This window comes from Lolium rigidum, chromosome 4 (genome assembly GCF_022539505.1).
Source record: "Lolium rigidum isolate FL_2022 chromosome 4, APGP_CSIRO_Lrig_0.1, whole genome shotgun sequence".
Classification (NCBI taxonomy): domain Eukaryota; kingdom Viridiplantae; phylum Streptophyta; class Magnoliopsida; order Poales; family Poaceae; genus Lolium; species Lolium rigidum.
The window spans coordinates 247,127,278-247,144,285 of NC_061511.1; the positions used below are offsets into that span (position 1 = coordinate 247,127,278).

The window sequence follows — 17,008 nt, forward strand, 5'->3', positions numbered from 1 at the left end:
TGAAGGACAAAGGTGCGGGGATGAACTAATTTCAAAAAAAAAAGGTGCGGGGATGAACTAACAGGCTTCAGACTCACGGAAGAACAAACCCCAAAGCCAAAACTGACCCCCACCAAAATGTGACTTAAGGCCAAATGGAAAATCAGCTAGCTGATAATTAGACACTCCCTTTTTTTTTAGCTTAAGATACTTCTTTATTAATCAAAGATATTTGGAGGTACAAGGATAGGATCAAGAGACTTTCCAAGCCAGATATGCCGGCCAGATTCAGCACTCTTAGCTAAATTATGAGCTTCTACATTCACAGATCTCTTTGGTTGTTGGTAGTAGTGTGCTTCTAGCTTCTTGGCTTAATCTCATTCATTTCTATCTGTCTTTCTACTAAATAAATGTAGATGGGTGCGACCCAGCCAACCAGTCCATCTACCCTACAGTTTCGTGAAATCTCAAGGCCTATAATGCCATCCCATCTAGCCTACAGTTTCATGAAATCTCAAGGTCCATTATGGTGACAGCTTGGATAGCTTTGGGGACTAAATTTTAGTTCCACATTGCTAGTTGGCAGGGAGTTGAAATGGTTTATCTGCACTCCGAGATGGAAAGGAACTATGGGATGCACTGGACGCTAAGTTCGGTGCTATAAGGTTTGTTGTTCTCGTTCTTGCAAGTGAGTGAGAAGAGAAGGAGTTCTCACGCACTCATCCTCCTCCTCCTCCTCTGCTGTCTGCCTCGCCATGCATCGCACGCATGCGCGTCGCGTTTCGTGACTCGAGTTCAAAACCGGTTTTGTGAAAGCCTAATTTTTTTTTGCTTGGTGCACCAACTGAGTGAGGTACCTGTCAGCGTGCATTGTGCATGCTCGCCGCGTGTCGTTGCCTTCCTACGCGTGGCTGTTCTTTCGGTGCTTCTGTCCCAAGCTATACTAGAGACAAGAGATAGAAACACATCTAGAGTTTTCCACTCGCTTTTGTCTCTCTCTCTCCTACGCGCGCACCGAGTTTGGGTCGATGCGCCGTCCTATAGTCTTCCCATCCTAGTAACTGCTTGCACGGCCATTTGAGAGAGGAGGCCTGCGAAACCATGTCTATCGAGATCTTGCACCGGGAGGCGGGCGATAAGGTTTTTGGAGAGCATCTCGGCGCGACTTCTCACTTCTTCTCGTGTTCTTTTGCGCTGGTTTGTCTATTGCATGTGCTTAGTCTGATGTGCGTGCTCCTCATATCAGACATTGCGCTACTTGTTCCATATCCGGCGTCTCCGACAACATCATGGAGGACATCAACAACATACATGGTGACCTGCTGCTAGAGCAACCTTCCCGGTCGCGATGTGCGTGCTCCTCATATCAGACATTGCGCTACTACTTGTTCCATATTTAGATCTATTGCATGTGCTTAGTCTGATGTGTACGGTTAAGTATGCTAGTTCATCTTTGATGTTGCTTTCGATAATTAAATTCATTCAGAAATTGCCTAATAATCTAGCAATCCAAACACCTTATTTGCTTACCAAATTTTCACCATCTTGTTTGCTATTGCACTTAAACCTAGCCCTTTTACAGGTTTTCATTTTAAAAGATGGCAGGCTAAGACCATCTCGTGGTTCACTTCTATGGGCATCCACTGGGTTTCGGCTGGTACTCCTAGACGTCCACTTTCTCTCGCTGAGGATAAAGCGTCCAAGGATGCCACCGTGCTCTTTGTGGGAGGCGTCCTAAGTCTGCTTGGACACAAGTTGATTGATGCTTATCTGCACTCCGAGATGGAAAGGAACTGTGGGATGCACTGGACACTAAGTTCGGTGCTGCCGATGTCGGAGGTGAACTGTATGCTATGGAGCAATTCAATGACTACTGAATGGTTGAGAGAACCGATATGTATTGTAACATGCTCATGACATACATAACATGGCAAAGGAATTCGAGCTCCACAAGTGTGTGCTACCGGACAAATTTGTCGCAGGATGCATTGTCGCTAAGCTTCCCCCTTCGTGGAGGAACTTTTTCCACTTCTCTGAAACATCAGAGGCATGAGTTCTCTGTTGAGAATATCATTGGCTCTTTTGATGTTGAGGAGAAGGCGAGGGAAAAATACAAACACACTAGTGGAACCAATGGACGTTCTGCTGCCAATATGGTGCAGAAAAATGCCCACAGGTCCAAGCGAAAGAACAAGAGAGGCTCTCCGACCGCCAACTTTAAGAAGAAGGGGAAAACGGAGAAGAACGACCCTTGTTGTGTGTGTGCCGAGGTGGGCCATTGGGATCATCGTTGTCCACAATGGAAGAGGAAGAAATGTTGGGCTAGACATAACTCAAATTCTATCAATATGATTGTTGGCAACACTGAGGAAGGAACTTCATGGTACGATAATTTATTACCTACTATTTTTTAGTATTTTGGCCCACAAAATGGTCGGTTGATACGGGCGCTAATGTTCATGTGTGTGTTGACATCTCTATGTTTACCTATCATGCCTGAGGTTCCTTTGTCGTGATGGGAAATGTGTTACATGCTACTATTCTTGGTGTTGGCATGGTAGATCTGAATTTTACTTCGAGAAGATCGTGCAACTGGAGAACGTTTTGCATGTCCCTTCTATCAAGAAGAATCTCGTTAGTGGCTCCCATCTACTGAAAGATGAGTTTAAGTTGGTGTTTGAGTCCAATAAAGTTGTACTATCTAAGTATGAAACTTTTGTTGGAAAGGATTATGAATGTGAAGAAATATTTCACTTCTCTTTGCAAGACTTCTATGACAATGTTGTGAACCATGTAAGCACTAGTGTTAGTGAGACTAATGTTTAGCGTTCACGACTTTTTCATGCTAACTTTGATTGTATGACGCGGTTTGTTGATATGAGTTTAATTCAAAGTTCACCTTTATCAAATGCTCGAAGTGTCATGCATGTGTGCAAGCAATGCAGCCTCGCAAGCCTCACAAACCTGCGAAGGAAAGAAATTTTTGCACCACTAGAGATCATACATTAAGATCTATGTGAGATGAATGGTGAGTTGCCAACATGTGGAAAGAAATATCTCATGAATTTAATTGATGATTCGACTAGGTACTATTGTGCGTATCTCCTGAAAACTAAAGATGAGGGTCTTGGTTTCTTTAAAATCTATAAGACTGAAGTTGAGAATGAACTTGAAAGAAAGATAAAAAAAGGTTCGGTCTGATTGTGATGTAGAGTGCTTTTCTAATGAGTTCAAGTTATTTTGTGCGGAACATGGTATAATTCATGAGGGGATGCCTCCCAATTCCCCACAATCTAATGAGATTCCGAAAAGGAAATAACCATACTCCCCACAATCCATGAGAGGACGCCTGCCAATTCTCCACAATCTAATGATTTCAAGTTAGATACAACAGGTTTATCCAAAGAATGGTGGGGGAGGCTATCTTGACTTTGTGTCATGTCATAAATTGTGTTAGAACTAAGAGTAAATAGATTACCCTACTCGTCCGCGTTGGAGTGGTAGTGTCGGCGGCACATGGTCTCGTCGAAGACCTTGACGCTGAAGTCGTTGTGGCTGTTGTACTTGAAGAAGACGAAGTTCCTGACGTCGATGGAGTGCGAGCGGGCGAAGCGCCTCCAGCCGTTATGGAGGAACATCTTCCCCTCGCCGTCGAACATCACCTCCGTGGGCCACAGGCCGGTCACGCCGCCAGACACACGTAGGAGGACATGGTGGGGCTCTTGCCCATCGACAATCGAGGCGAACCTCGGGGGCAGGCGTTGCCTGTCGCAGCTCATGCCCTGGTGGATGGTCACGCCAAACTCGAAGCCGGAGAGGTCGATGGCGACGCGCTCGGGCGATGATGGTGGCGATGGTGACGCTGGTGGCTGACTATGGCCTCATTCGCTACTCCTTCCTCGTCGGCCTCGGCTGCAGCCTCGACCACGGCCACCACCCGGAGGACGTCCTAGGCATCCTCCCCTCGAGCCTATGCCGCTATCCATTGCTGTGGTGATGCCTGTGCTGGTGGTGGTGGTGGGGAATGGAAAAAGAGGCATTGTGGAAGAAAATGGTCGTCGCTGGGCTGCTTATAAAGGGCCAGAGCATTGGATGCCATCGCGTAGAACGAAACACTGGCATTGATTGACGGTAGGTGGCATGGCCAAAGCAGAAGCGTAGCGTCGGGCGGCGCGAAGCAGGAGTCAGCCTACTTTCATTGATGGCGAGAGGTAGAAGGCCATTGGGTCGCTTCCATGCGAGCCCTAGCTACACGCGGGTGGACACGGGAGGACACGCTTGGTGTCCCCATTGTTAGCGTTAGTTGTATTTGACTTGTACTCTAATTGTAATTGTACCCTAACTCTTGGCCCTTGGCCCAATATATAAACACAGGAACCCCACGTATTACACGTGAGAGGCTTTCCCCAAAACCGTTCTACATGGTATCAGATACGTTCAGGTCCTAGAACCTAAACAGCTGCCGCTGCCTAGTCAATCTACGCCGCCACCTCCACTCTCCTCCGCTGCGACGATGACCACCCCTGGTCACCTCGACTCCACCTCAGGTGTCCTCGTCTCCCTCCCTGCCGGCTCCCTTCCCGCTGGTGGCATGACGTGCAGCAATGCACCCGTCGTCCTCTCCCTCGACGCCTCCAACTACACCAAGTGGAGCATCTACATGAAAGCCTCCATCGGCCGCGCCGGTGTCATCGGCCACATCAACGGCACCACCACCGCCAACCCCTCTGATCCGACGTGGTCCTCCAACGACTACGCCGTCCTCAACTACCTCCACTCCGGGATCAACGAGGATGTGGCCGACATGGTCCTCTCCCGCGACCAGACGGCGCGCCAGCTTTGGCTCTCCCTCCTCGAGCTCTTCTCCGCCAACAAGGCTAGCAAAGTGATCTACCTCGACAACAACTTCCGTCAGCTGGTCCAGGGCACCTCCTCGATCACCGAGTACTGTCGCTGGTAGAAGCAGCTTTCCGACGCCCTCGCCGACAACGACTCCCCGGTCTCCAACCGTGCGCTCGTCCTCAACACTCTGCGCGGGCTCGGGCCTCGGTTCACCTCGGCCGCCACCGTATCTCCATGAAGGATCCGTTTCCCACCTTCGTTAGGGCGCGGAGCATGCTCCTCCGGGAGGAGATGCAGCAGGCCAACGCCGCCTCCAACGCGGTGTCGACCGCCCTCGTCGCCCAGGCACGTCCCTCCGCGCCTTCGTGCACTGGCACGGCCTGACGCGGTGACTCCTCCTCCACCGGCTTGGGAAAACCCTTCACCAAGCAGAAGAAGAACAAGCCCTGGAACGGCGGCGGTTCCACCACCAACCACCCCGTGATGCCCGCCCCCTCGGGCCCATGGGTGTGCTTTTCGCCGGGCAATGGCAGTGGCGTGTCTCGGGCATCCTTGGTCCGCGACCCGCGGCCCGTCAGGCTTACCACACCACTGCAGCACCGCTCTTCCAGTCGGCTCCATCATTCTACTCTATACCAACATGGGACAACTCGGCGCTCATCGCGGCGCTGAACAGCCTTGCCCTTCAATAGGGAGGCTGGGTCATGGACTCGGGGGCCTCCTCTCACATGACCAACGATGATGGTCATTTTTCTAGATCGATACCCCTCTTGCCTCCACACTTTGTTACCGTCGGAAACGGCAGTAATATCCCTATTGCGTCTTCCGGTCATGCCACTTTTTCCTCTCCCACCGGCCACTCGTTCAAACTCAACAATGTTCTTCATGTTCCTCGTATTATTCGTAATTTGCTTTCCATTCGCAAATTTACTCGCGATAATGCTTGCACTATTGAGTTTGACGCCTTTGGTTTCTCTGTGAAGGACCTGAAGACCCGTCGTGTGATTCTTCATTGCAATAGTGACGGAGATCTCTACACTTTGCCTAGCACCGTCTTCCACCGCCATAGTCGCCACCGCCATGCGTCCACCGCCCTGCTAGTCACCGCCTCTGAAGATCTCTGGCATCAACGTCTTGGTCACCCTGGACACGATGATATGTCCTCTCTTCGGCGTTTAGAGTTTATCAAGTGTAATAAAGTGTGCCGCCCATCTGTTTGCCACGCCTGCCAGCTCGACAAACATGTGCGGTTGCCGTTTAGTTCATCTACTATAGCGTCTAGTGCTATTGTCGATTTGATTCACTGTTGATTTGTGGACATCTCCAATTATTAGTAATTCTTGTTTTCGATATTACATTGTGATTGTCGATGACTATTCTCATTATTATTGGACGTTTCCTTTGCGCACCAAATCTGATGCTGCCATCACTCTTGTGAATTTTTTCGCGTACACTCGTACTCAATTCAACACCACTATTCATTCTCTTCAAACCGACAACGGCACCGAGTTCATCAACTCCGCCGTTAATACACTTCTAAACTCTAGCGGTTCCATGGTACATCTTTCGTGTCGTTACATGTCACAGCAAAACGGTAAAGCCGAGCGCGCCATTCGCACCATCAATGATACTATGCGCACCGTCATGTTTCATGCTCATGCTCCTTCCCAGTTTTGGGCTGAAGCGCTAGCCACCACCACTTATCTTCTTAACCGACGTCCTAGCACCGCAATCAAGTCGCGGATCCCTTACACCCTCCTCCATGGTCGTTCAGCTCCCTATGACCGGCTTCGGGTATTTGGCTGTCTTTGTTACCCTAATGTGACGTCTACCACCAAACACAGACTGAGTCCTCGTTCTCTTCCTTGTGTTTTCCTTGGTTATCCATCTAATCATCGGGGGTACCGATGCTATGATCCGTCTACAAGAAAAGTGCTAATCTCGCGACATGTTGTTTTCGATGAGACTATTTTTCCATTTCAGATTGTTGTAGTGGCTCTTACGGTACAGCAGGTGCCGCCATGTCGGCTCGACTTCCTCTTCACCGACCTAGACAGGACACTACCGGGACTGGCCACCGCTGCCGCCCGTGCTCCTCTCGTGAGCTCTGCCGCGGCTCCACGGCAGGATGCCCCTGCCGCTCAGCGGGTCTTTCCTGTGACGTGCGGCAGACCTCCTCCACGACCTCATCATCGACCCCTGCCGCACCCTCTGCTGCTTCTCCTGTGGTAAAAATCACAAGGTCCGGGCGTGTCAGTCGCTCGAAGAACAACATCAATCTCCATGTCTCCGACACGACTATTGCACCTGTGCCTACTACTTACGGTCAGGCCATGCAGGATCCCAACTGGCGGTCGGCCATGGCTGATGAGCATCAGGCTCTCCTCGACAACAACACATGGTCTCTTGTACCTCGCCCTCCTGGTGCCAACATTGTCACCGGCAAATGGATCTTTCGGCATAAGTTTCACTCAGATGGCACTCTAGCGCGGTACAAAGCTCGCTGGGCGGTTCGTGGTTATTCCTAGCGTCCTGGAATTGACTACGATGAGACGTTCAGTCCTGTTGTCAAGTCTGCTACCATCCAGTTGGTTCTCACCATCGATATCTCCAGCTCATGGCCTATACGTCAGCTTGATGTCAAGAATGCTTTCCTCAACGGCAATCTTGATGAAGTGGTTTATTGCCAACAGCCTCCTGGTTTTGTTGATGAAGCCCGTCCTGATCACGTGTGTCGCCTACACAAGTCCTTGTATGGATTAAAGCAGGCCACCCGAGCGTGGTATCAACGGTTTGCTACTCATCTCGCGACGCTAGGATTTGTTGCTTCTGCCACGGATACCTCCCTGTTTGTGCTTCAGTCAGGAGTTGATACGGCTTATCTCTTGCTCTATGTGGATGATATTATTGTGACTGCGTCCTCTGCTCAGTTTCTTCAGGGTCTGCTTGATCAGCTTCATCGGGAGTTCGCCGTGACAGATCTTGGACCACTTCACTTCTTTCTGGGCATTGCTGACAAGGAACGTCGATGTACTCTTCCTCTCTCAGCGGCAGTATGCGATGGATCTTCTGCAGCGAGCTGGCATGTCTGATTGCCATCCTGTGGCGACCCCTGTTGACACTCAAGCTAAGCTCTCTAGTTCTGATGGTGACCTTCTTGCTGATGCTACCGAGTATAGGAGTCTCGCCGGTGCTCTTCAGTATCTCACACTGACGCGTCCTGGCATCTCCTACGCAGTGCAACAAATCTGTTTGCACATGCATGCACCTTGTTCCCCTCACCTCGCTCTGGTAAAACGAGTGCTTCGCTACGTGCGCGACATACTGGAGTTTGGTCTTCATCTCCGTGCCTCCTCCTCGACAACACTCACAGCTTACTCTGATGCTGACTGGGCGGGATGTCCCGACTCTCGCCGATCGACTTCTGCCTACTGCGTCTACTATGGTGACATTCTTATTTCCTGGTCTTCTAGGCGACAGACGACTGTCTCACGGTCCAATGCAGATGCCAAATATCGAGCTGTGGCTCATGCTGTTGCCGAGTGCTGTTGGATACGGCAGGTTCTTCAGGAGCTTCATCGACCTCTTTGTTCTGCTACTCTGGTTTATTGTGACAATGTTTCTGCCATATACATGTCCTCTAATCCAGTCCAGTATCGCCGTACCAAGCATATCGAGATTGACATCCACTTCGTACGCGAGAAGGTGTCTCTTGGCGAGGTTCGGGTGTTACATGTTCCGTCTTCACTTCTGTTCGCCGATGTGATGACTAAGGGGCTGTCGACTCAGCTCTTCCTCGACTTTCGGTCCAGTCTTTGCGTCCGAGAGCCCCCCGCTGCGACTGCGGGGGGGGGGGTGTTAGCGTGTGCAGATAGATATAGTTAGTTGTATTTGACTTGTACTCTAATTGTAATTGTACCCTAACTCTTGGCCTTTGCCCCAATATATAAACACAGGAACCCCACGTATTACACGTAAGAGGCTTTCCCTAAAATCCTTGTACACACGCCGTTGCATCGCAGCATCGGTTTCTTAAACTTGGTGAACAGATAGGTTGAGCAGACGAGTCGGTCCGTTTAGGTCGGCCGATTAAAGCGGGATCGACGGACCGATTCAGATACGCTCGGCCAGCTGGAGATGCCTCAGCATGAGCCAATGCTGCTGCTACTTGGCCAACAACTTCTGCATCAGGGAAGGAAACATGTGACCCCGCATTTTGATTACATTTTGGAATTTGCTGGCAGCTCGATCTAGTTCTCGGCTCTACGTTTCCTCGTGGCAGGAATCATTTAGATGATCTCGTTTTATCAAAAGAAGATCAAGGGAAAAAGCTCATGTCTTCTCCGGCACTTGTTCCGTTAAGGGACAGTTTTCAGCTACTTCTTCTGTTTTTGCCTGAATCTCAACTCGCTCCTTGATGACTGCTGTTCGAGAAAGGACAAGATTATGAACACCTTTCGTGGATGTAAACTTGTGCAGTTTCTTCGATCCATTCATCATTTAGTCCTCCTTTCTGAGTGAGAACTGAAAACGTACTTTGTTTTGCTAAATCTGAGACTATCACTCGACACTAACACCACCGAATCTATCCGTGCAACAGACATTTCTCTGAAAGCAAGCAGTACATTATTCCACTATGTGAAAAAATTATTATCATTTTGTAGGCACAAATGCACATTTTTTTTTAAAAAAATTGACCAAGTTCTTGGTTGAGATTTGGGCACTCTATTTATACTTTGTCCTCTCCTGTTGCCGATATAAGTTTTTTTTCTCTATATGAACCGTAATGAGATCCAAATTTTCTAGCCACATGCACGGATTGTTTGTTAAAGGAATAAAATAAAGAAGGTATTATGAGATTCCATAAAAGTAAAATCTATTATAAGAAATGGTAAGCAAAGGAAAGTTTTCTTTATTAGACATGCGCCTGCCAAATTCGCCCTTGGGTGAAAAATATGAGAATGTGACTTTTATATTTTGTTCATTCTTATGTACTCAACTACCTAGTATTGAGTTGAGACAATTAATTTTTTTAATCAAATTTGTTGTCGATAAACGTAAAATTGTTAGTGACTTCTGTACAATTTGACCTACCCACCAGGTACCCAATGAGTACGGGTACCCACCATGTATGGGTATGGGTAAAGTTTTTTTGTATCCGTGGGTATGGATATGGGTCTAAGTGACTACATGTGTATGGATACGGTATTGCCCTACCCTATCCATACCCTACCCATTGTCCTTCTTACTCATTTTATTGTTGTTATCGGACTACCTAATAATCAACAATATCAAGAAGGTTTTCACATGGGACCGTAAACATCACAAGTTAAAAATGTGAAGAATCATAAATTCACATTTTCAAAAACGTGGATAATAATTTGTAATCAGATGAGTCTCATCTTGTGTTGTTCCATAGCCACCCTAGACGAACAACATGAAAATGTGGCTTACCAGTGGAAGCTCCTTCAAATGTACTGGCCAACCAAACAGATAATGACCAGTTTGGAAAAAAAAAGGTTATGTTAGCGGCACACCGACAACAATGTTCACAAGAAGGCAACATGATGTAGGCACCACCGTTATAAATAGTCAGCTCAGCCGTCCACCCCGGCACCCGTGGAACACATCGATCGTGCTATTACTCCGATCATGGTATTTGATAATGCCATCGCGACTTTGAGATCTATCGTTATCTGAAACAAACCAGCAATTTCAGATTACTTTTACCCCCATGGATCTTGTTTGCCTAACACGAGATTATTTTCTAGTGATCTTAATTGCAACCACCTTCTGGCTACCACAGAAATTAAATAAGAGCACCCCCCCTCCTGCCAGCATGAGCCAATGCTGCTACTTCTCCAACTACTTCTTGCATCTGATATGGAAATATGTGGCCCCGATTTTGATGTTTCTTTTTTTTGGAATTGCTGGGGATTCGATCTCTTTCTGGGCTGTAATGATCTGCGTTCAGCAAACAGTTAGCCTCATTCTCAACGTGAGCTTGACAAGGAGAGCTCTACGTTTCCTCCTCGCAGGAATCATTCAAGAGAAGATCAGGGGAAACGCTCGTGTCTTCTCTGGTACCACTTGTTTCTTTGAGGGACAGTTTTTCTCGATCTTGCCTGGCATGCTGCATGCAGTTAATGCAGTTACTGGTAGTACTGAATCTCAACGTCATCACTCGCTCCTTGATGAGTGCTGTTCGAGAAAGGACAAGTTTATGACAGCTCTTTGGTGGATGTGAACTTGTGCAGCTTCTTTGATAAATTCATCATTTAGTCCTCCTTTCTTAGTGAGAACTGAAAACCTGCTTTGCTGGTGCTTCCTACGTTACCTCCTTTCCCTAATCTTACTTTTTTGGTGTATAAAACCAGCCAGCAATCCCAGCATCCGTCGCCGTGGGGGAGTAGAGCAAAGCGGAACAGAAGAATGGATAGCTTCGTCACAGAGGCAGAGAAGGACAGGCTGCTGCTTCCTCTTCTTCCTCTCCATGGCATACCATCGTCGCCGGTCAGTTTCTACTTCTGAGTATCTTTGCAGTTGGAGTTTTTGATATAATTCAGGACCAGATATAATTCTTCCTCCGCTCAGATGGACTTTTTGAGTTTACGTAGTCGCCTATATGCCATTTTGATTATTACGCCCAATCCACGGAACCAGATAGAGAGATATTTCCTTTTCTTTCACTCTCACATTTCTTTTTTGATCTCGTGACTTTTTCGGCGTTTTTCAGCAGTTTGTTCTAGCCTGCCTTCCCTCCTTCTCTCATTTTGGAAATAGGTAACTCTAATATCTCATATATTCCAACATTAGCATTCGCTGTTATCAGGCCAAACATATTCGGAATCTCATGTTCATGGGATGGAGGGAGTACAGTATCTACCAACTACAAAGTTAAACAATCCTTGTAGAAAATATGATTGAAACGATTGTCACTATATTTTGTAAAACATCATCAACTTTGAAAAGGAGATGGTTGCTGTTACTACTTGTTGCCCGGTTTTGAATTTATAGTTTGATTTTCTGTGAATTTATTGTCATGTTTGTAGACAGCGACATACTCCATACTACAGTTGGGCATGGGCAGCCCGGCCCAAATGACCCAACCTAGCCCAGCCCAAAAATCCTGGATCGGGCTAGGCTCACATACCACACGATTTAGGTAAATATCAGGTTGGGCTGGGCCGGGCTAGGCTTTTGCTTATTCTGGCTGGGTTTGGGCCTGATTTATAGGCCTGCCAGTCGGATCAGGTTCGGGCTTGACTTTTTAGCACCGGACTTTTCCAGGTCTGGACCAATTTTTGCCCTCCCTCTAGTTGTCCTAAACTGTATAAGTAGATTGCCTAACTATTTCCATCAGATTGATCTTTTGGAATAGTTGGTTAGAGCATCTCCAGCCGTCTCCCCGACGAGGCCCCCGGGGAGCGCTCGAGGACTCCGGACGAAACGAAAGAGCGCGAAACGCCGAGAAAGTTTCCCGCGCGGTTGGTGGCCCCAACTTGTCGGCGAGAGAGACCGATCGTCATCCTCATCGCATCGTCTTCCGCACGCTGAAAAGGCCTGCCGCCGATCAGTCTTCGCCGGACACATCGTTTCCACGCGGCGAGTTAATGCCGCCACCTCGGTTTCACGCGCGTCGACCTCTATCGCCGAACTACCGCGTCTGGCCGCATTCACCACGCTCACTGTGCTCAATCTTCCCCAATCTCGAGTGAGCTAGCGGTGATCAAGCAATGGCGAACGACAACGCGGCCAACAATGGCTTCGGTCGCCGCTCTCTCCACCAATGGGATGGCCGACTCCTCCACATGGCGGGCTACCCGGCGCCGCCGGACTTCCGCGCGCCGGGAGGATGGCGACTCAGCGCGGGCAGCGTCCCGATCCCGCCGCCGGCGATGGGTCGCGCCGCCCTGGAGGCGGAGATCGACGCGGAGCCGCACTTCTTCCCCGACAACTACGAGGCGTGGACCGCCTTTTTCCTGTGCAGGTACGAGCGTGAACTCGCCCAGTACGACGGGCCTCCTCCCCCTCCCGCTAGGAACAACGCCGCCGGCCGCCGCCGCTGGTGGAGCGCGCCTGGCCGCACCCTCGAGAATGTGCTCGCGCACATCGAGGGTGGGAACTCCCCAGTCCTGGGGATGCCGCCGCCGGTGGCGGCTACCGTGTCGCACTGACACGGCAGTTCCTGAACGTCGAGGAGGATGACACTGTCCTCCTCCTCGTCTGGGTCGAGGTCCTCGTCCAGGTCCGGCGGATCGGCGCCCCCGGTCTTCATCAAGAAGGAGCCGGCGTCTCCGTCGACACCGGTCTTCGTCAAGAAGGAGTCGGCGTCTCCGCCGCCGACAAGAGGGCGCAGGAGCGGCGCCCTCGTCATCCCCGACCAACCCTCCTCTCGACCGCGCGGGCGGAAGAGGAAGACGTCGAAGAAGGAGGCCGCCGCCAACCAGCTCGCCGAGGAGGAGGCCAAGCGCTCGGAGGACGCCGCGATGGAGGAGGCGATCGCCAGGTCGCTGAATGACCTGGTGCCCGCCGACAACACCCTCCCCATTGACGCCGCGCTCTAGTGGGCCAGGCGGGACTGGGAGCGCCAGGAGGCGGAGCACCAGCGTTGGCTGCTGGACATGGCCGCCGCGCGGCAACGCACCGTCCGCTCCGCCGGACCGTCCGCGGCAACGAACGCCGCGCCCAGGCCCGTCGAGCTGATCAAGCTCGAGGAGAGCAGCGACGATGACATGTACCGGCCGACGCTGCCACGCGCCGGCGACTCTAGCCAGGGTTCGAGCCGCTGGTACGAGGCGGCGCCGCCCTAGGATGCCACCAGCTCGAGCGACAACGACGACGACGATGGCGCGGACTACACAGCCTTCTACCGCCATTTTAGCATGTAGGATGCCGCTTTTAGTTTAAGTTAATGTTTCCCCGTCGCCGAATTCAAATATATGTACGAATTCGGTCTATATATGTACGAACTCGCCTATATAAGTTAAATATCACTAAATTTCGCTTATGTTTGCACGAGTTTCGCCTACTTCTGTCCGAATTCGCCGTATTTTGTCAAAAAAATTCATCCACCCTGGACTCGCCGCTGGGAAAATGGGCCTTCCCAGACCAAACTTTTATCCAATCCGGCGCTATTTAGCGCCGGATTTCAGCCCTAACGGCTGGAGATGTTCTTAGTGCATGAAGCTCAACACTAGGACTTAGGACTGACAAATTAAGAGCCTGGATAAAAAAAAGTCTATTTTGTTTTCCTTCTAACGTTTTCTTAGTTTTTGAACAATAGATGTTTCTTTGATGTCATGGATCGGCTTGACTACAGAGTAGAGACTATTGTTGTTTTGCACTTGAGCGATCAAAGAGAATAAATCTTGGAAGTTTTTTTTGTGTACATTCTACTCGATCCACACAAATGCGGAAGTAGTATACATATGGGGCGGCCGTGCCCATGTGAGAATTGTGATTACATCGTAGCAGAGCGCGTAGCACAAAGTATAAAGCTGCATAGATGAAAGTGCGCAAGCCGCGCCATTCGAGAACTCCACGAGCTCTCACCTCACACGGCGCCCAGGCCTTTTTCTTCCTCCTTTTTACCTGCCTTGTTCTCACCATCTCACCACGCACGTTGTCTCTGTCTCCATGCCTCTGCAGGATCCGTGTACCGGCGATGGATCTGTTGATTTCAAAGGAGCACCAGCCTCCAGGGAGCATTCGGGGAAATGGAGAGCCTGCTGCTCCATTCTTGGTAAGCTACTCTCCTTGCTGCTGCAACTCTCTTGCAATGGAGTATGATCAGTTTTTGGTTTTCTCACGACCTGGTTCTTCGCATCGCATATGCAGGTGGTGAATTCTGCGGCGCTCTCGCGTACTACGCGGTTGGGACGAACCTTGTGAGCTATCTGACCAAGGTGCAGCACCAGAGCAATGTCGAGGCAGCGAGTCGCAACATTTCCTGGCAGGGTACCTGCTACCTTGCTTCTCCACTCGGAGCATTCTTGGCAGATTCATACTGGGGAAGACACCGAACAATCGTAGTCTCCCTCTCCATCTTCACCTTGGTAAGTGATCCGTGATCCTCGATTACGTATCCTAGATTGATTACGCGTTTTCTTCGTGCCAAAATTTCCGAACATTATTCATGTGATATTTTACAGGGAATGGCTTTCCTGACACTATCAGCTGAGGCTCCAGAGGGTATCAGTTCAGTGGCGATCTCTCCTCAGGATGCATTGTCCTCGGTAGGACTTTACATGGCTGCTCTGGGTTTGGGTGGTATCTGGCCTTGTGTTCCCACATTCGGAGCCGACCAATTCGACGACACCGACGCTGCGGAGAAGGCCCAGAAGGAGCTCTACTACAACTGGTACTACTTCGCAGTCAATGGTGGCTTCTTCTTCGCTAGCACGATCATGGTGTGGATCCAGGACAACTGCGGCTGGGCACTCGGTTTTGGGATCCCTACAATTTTCTTGGCAGTCGGCATTGCTGGATTTCTCTCTTGCACAAGAGTTTACAGGTACCAGAAGCCCGGAGGAAGCGCGCTTACGAGGACCTGCCAGGTAGCGGTTGCGGCGATTCGAAAGCTTCATGTGGATGTGCCGGTTGACAGCCATCTTCTGTATGAGACTCCAGGGAAGGAGTCGGCCATTGCAGGCAGCCGGAAGCTGATGCACACTACAGGACTAACGTATAGTTTTTTCTGCATATATTTTCTTCATTGTATCAAACTACTTTGGCTCATCCTCTTCATATCTTTTTATTCCGTACTGACTCTTTAACAATATTCATCATTCCTCAGATTTCTTGATCGAGCTGCCACAGTCACTACCTGTGATAAAACATCTGGCGACCTACTGAACCACTGGAGGCTTTGCACCGTGACACAAGTGGAGGAGCTGAAGATCCTAGTGAGAATGCTGCCGGTCCTGGCAACAGCCATAATCTTCAACACCGCAGAAGCTTCGTTCCCGCTGTTCGTGGAACAAGGATCGGTCATGGACAATCGCATCAGCGGTTTCTCAGTACCTCCTGCCTCCCTGATGACGTTCAACTGCGTCTGCATCCTCATGCTGGCGCCGGCATACAACAAGTTCTTGATGCCTATGGCAAGCAGGATCACCGGCATGAAGCGTGGACTCTCTGAGTTGCACCGCATCGGTGTCGGTATGTTCTTCGCGATGATTTCGTTGGTCCTAGCTGCCTCGGTCGAGATGGTACGCCTCAATGTGGCGAGGAGCATAGGACTATCGCATCGGAACGTGGTGGTTCCGATGAGTATCCTCTGGCAGGTACCGCAGTACTTCTTCGTCGGTGTGGCGAAGGTGTTCAGCGTGGTCGGTTTCATACAATTCGCATACGAGCAGTCCCCTGACGCCATGAGAAGCATGTGCCAGGCTTGCAGTCTCATCATGGTCACTCTCGGTAGCTACCTTGTCTCGATCATGTTGAAGATTATCGGCTCGGCGACAAGTATAGGAGGGAAACATGGCTGGATACCGGAGAACCTCAACGAAGGGCATCTAGATCGGTTCTTCTGGTTCATGGCCGGGCTGCAGTTCCTGAACTTGCTTGTATTCGTCTATTGCAGCGCAAGGTACAGGCGCAAACTACCTAACTGAGTTTGATCCTGAACGTATACTAGTTATTGTGTAACCTTCGTTGCTTGAAATTTGAACTTAGGTATGGAACTAGTAGGATTTCAGACAATATAAAGGGGGTAGAATAAAGTTATGTATGGGAGACCGAAGTCAAAGCTAGGTGAAGGCCAAACGCGCGAGAGAGAAGACAAAAGTGAATTCTAGTTTTTAGCTTCCTACTTCCTAGTAGTAGATTTTCTTCTGGATTACCACATTTAGTGAAAGCTTTGCCACTTTTTAGCCCTTCTAATATACTGAGAACACTCTTAAGGGTCGGTCCCGGTCACCATGTACAAGGCTATGGCCATGTCACGATTTTTGTCCTTTTTTCATTCCCTACGCTAGAACCGGTTCACCTCGCCTAACATGGAACGGGGTGGAAGAAGAGGCATGACTCTTTTTTGCGTCCCGATGCAATTTTCCTCCCCTGACTTGGTCTGACCCAAACTGAATTGCACCGCTTTATCTAGGCGGGTGTGGGTCAGCGGAGTCGAACCGGTTCAAGTGCAAAGAAAAAAGGACATAAACCATGACTTGGCATGCCACGTGTA

The 17,008-nt window shown here is 49.7% G+C and overlaps 1 protein-coding gene across 1 annotated transcript; it reads left to right on the forward strand.

Moving 5' to 3' along the window:
• The first annotated feature begins 5,055 nt into the window (after positions 1-5,055).
• On the forward strand, positions 5,056-16,535 carry LOC124648548 (protein NRT1/ PTR FAMILY 8.3-like). Its single transcript, XM_047188291.1, has 9 exons — positions 5,056-5,166; positions 7,161-7,229; positions 7,350-7,550; positions 7,801-8,627; positions 11,199-11,334; positions 14,473-14,566; positions 14,662-14,879; positions 14,976-15,508; positions 15,620-16,535. Exons 1-9 carry the CDS (start codon positions 5,056-5,058, stop codon positions 16,437-16,439), a joined length of 3,009 nt encoding a protein of 1,002 aa, XP_047044247.1. The 3' UTR covers positions 16,440-16,535.
• The last annotated feature ends 473 nt before the right edge of the window (positions 16,536-17,008 follow it).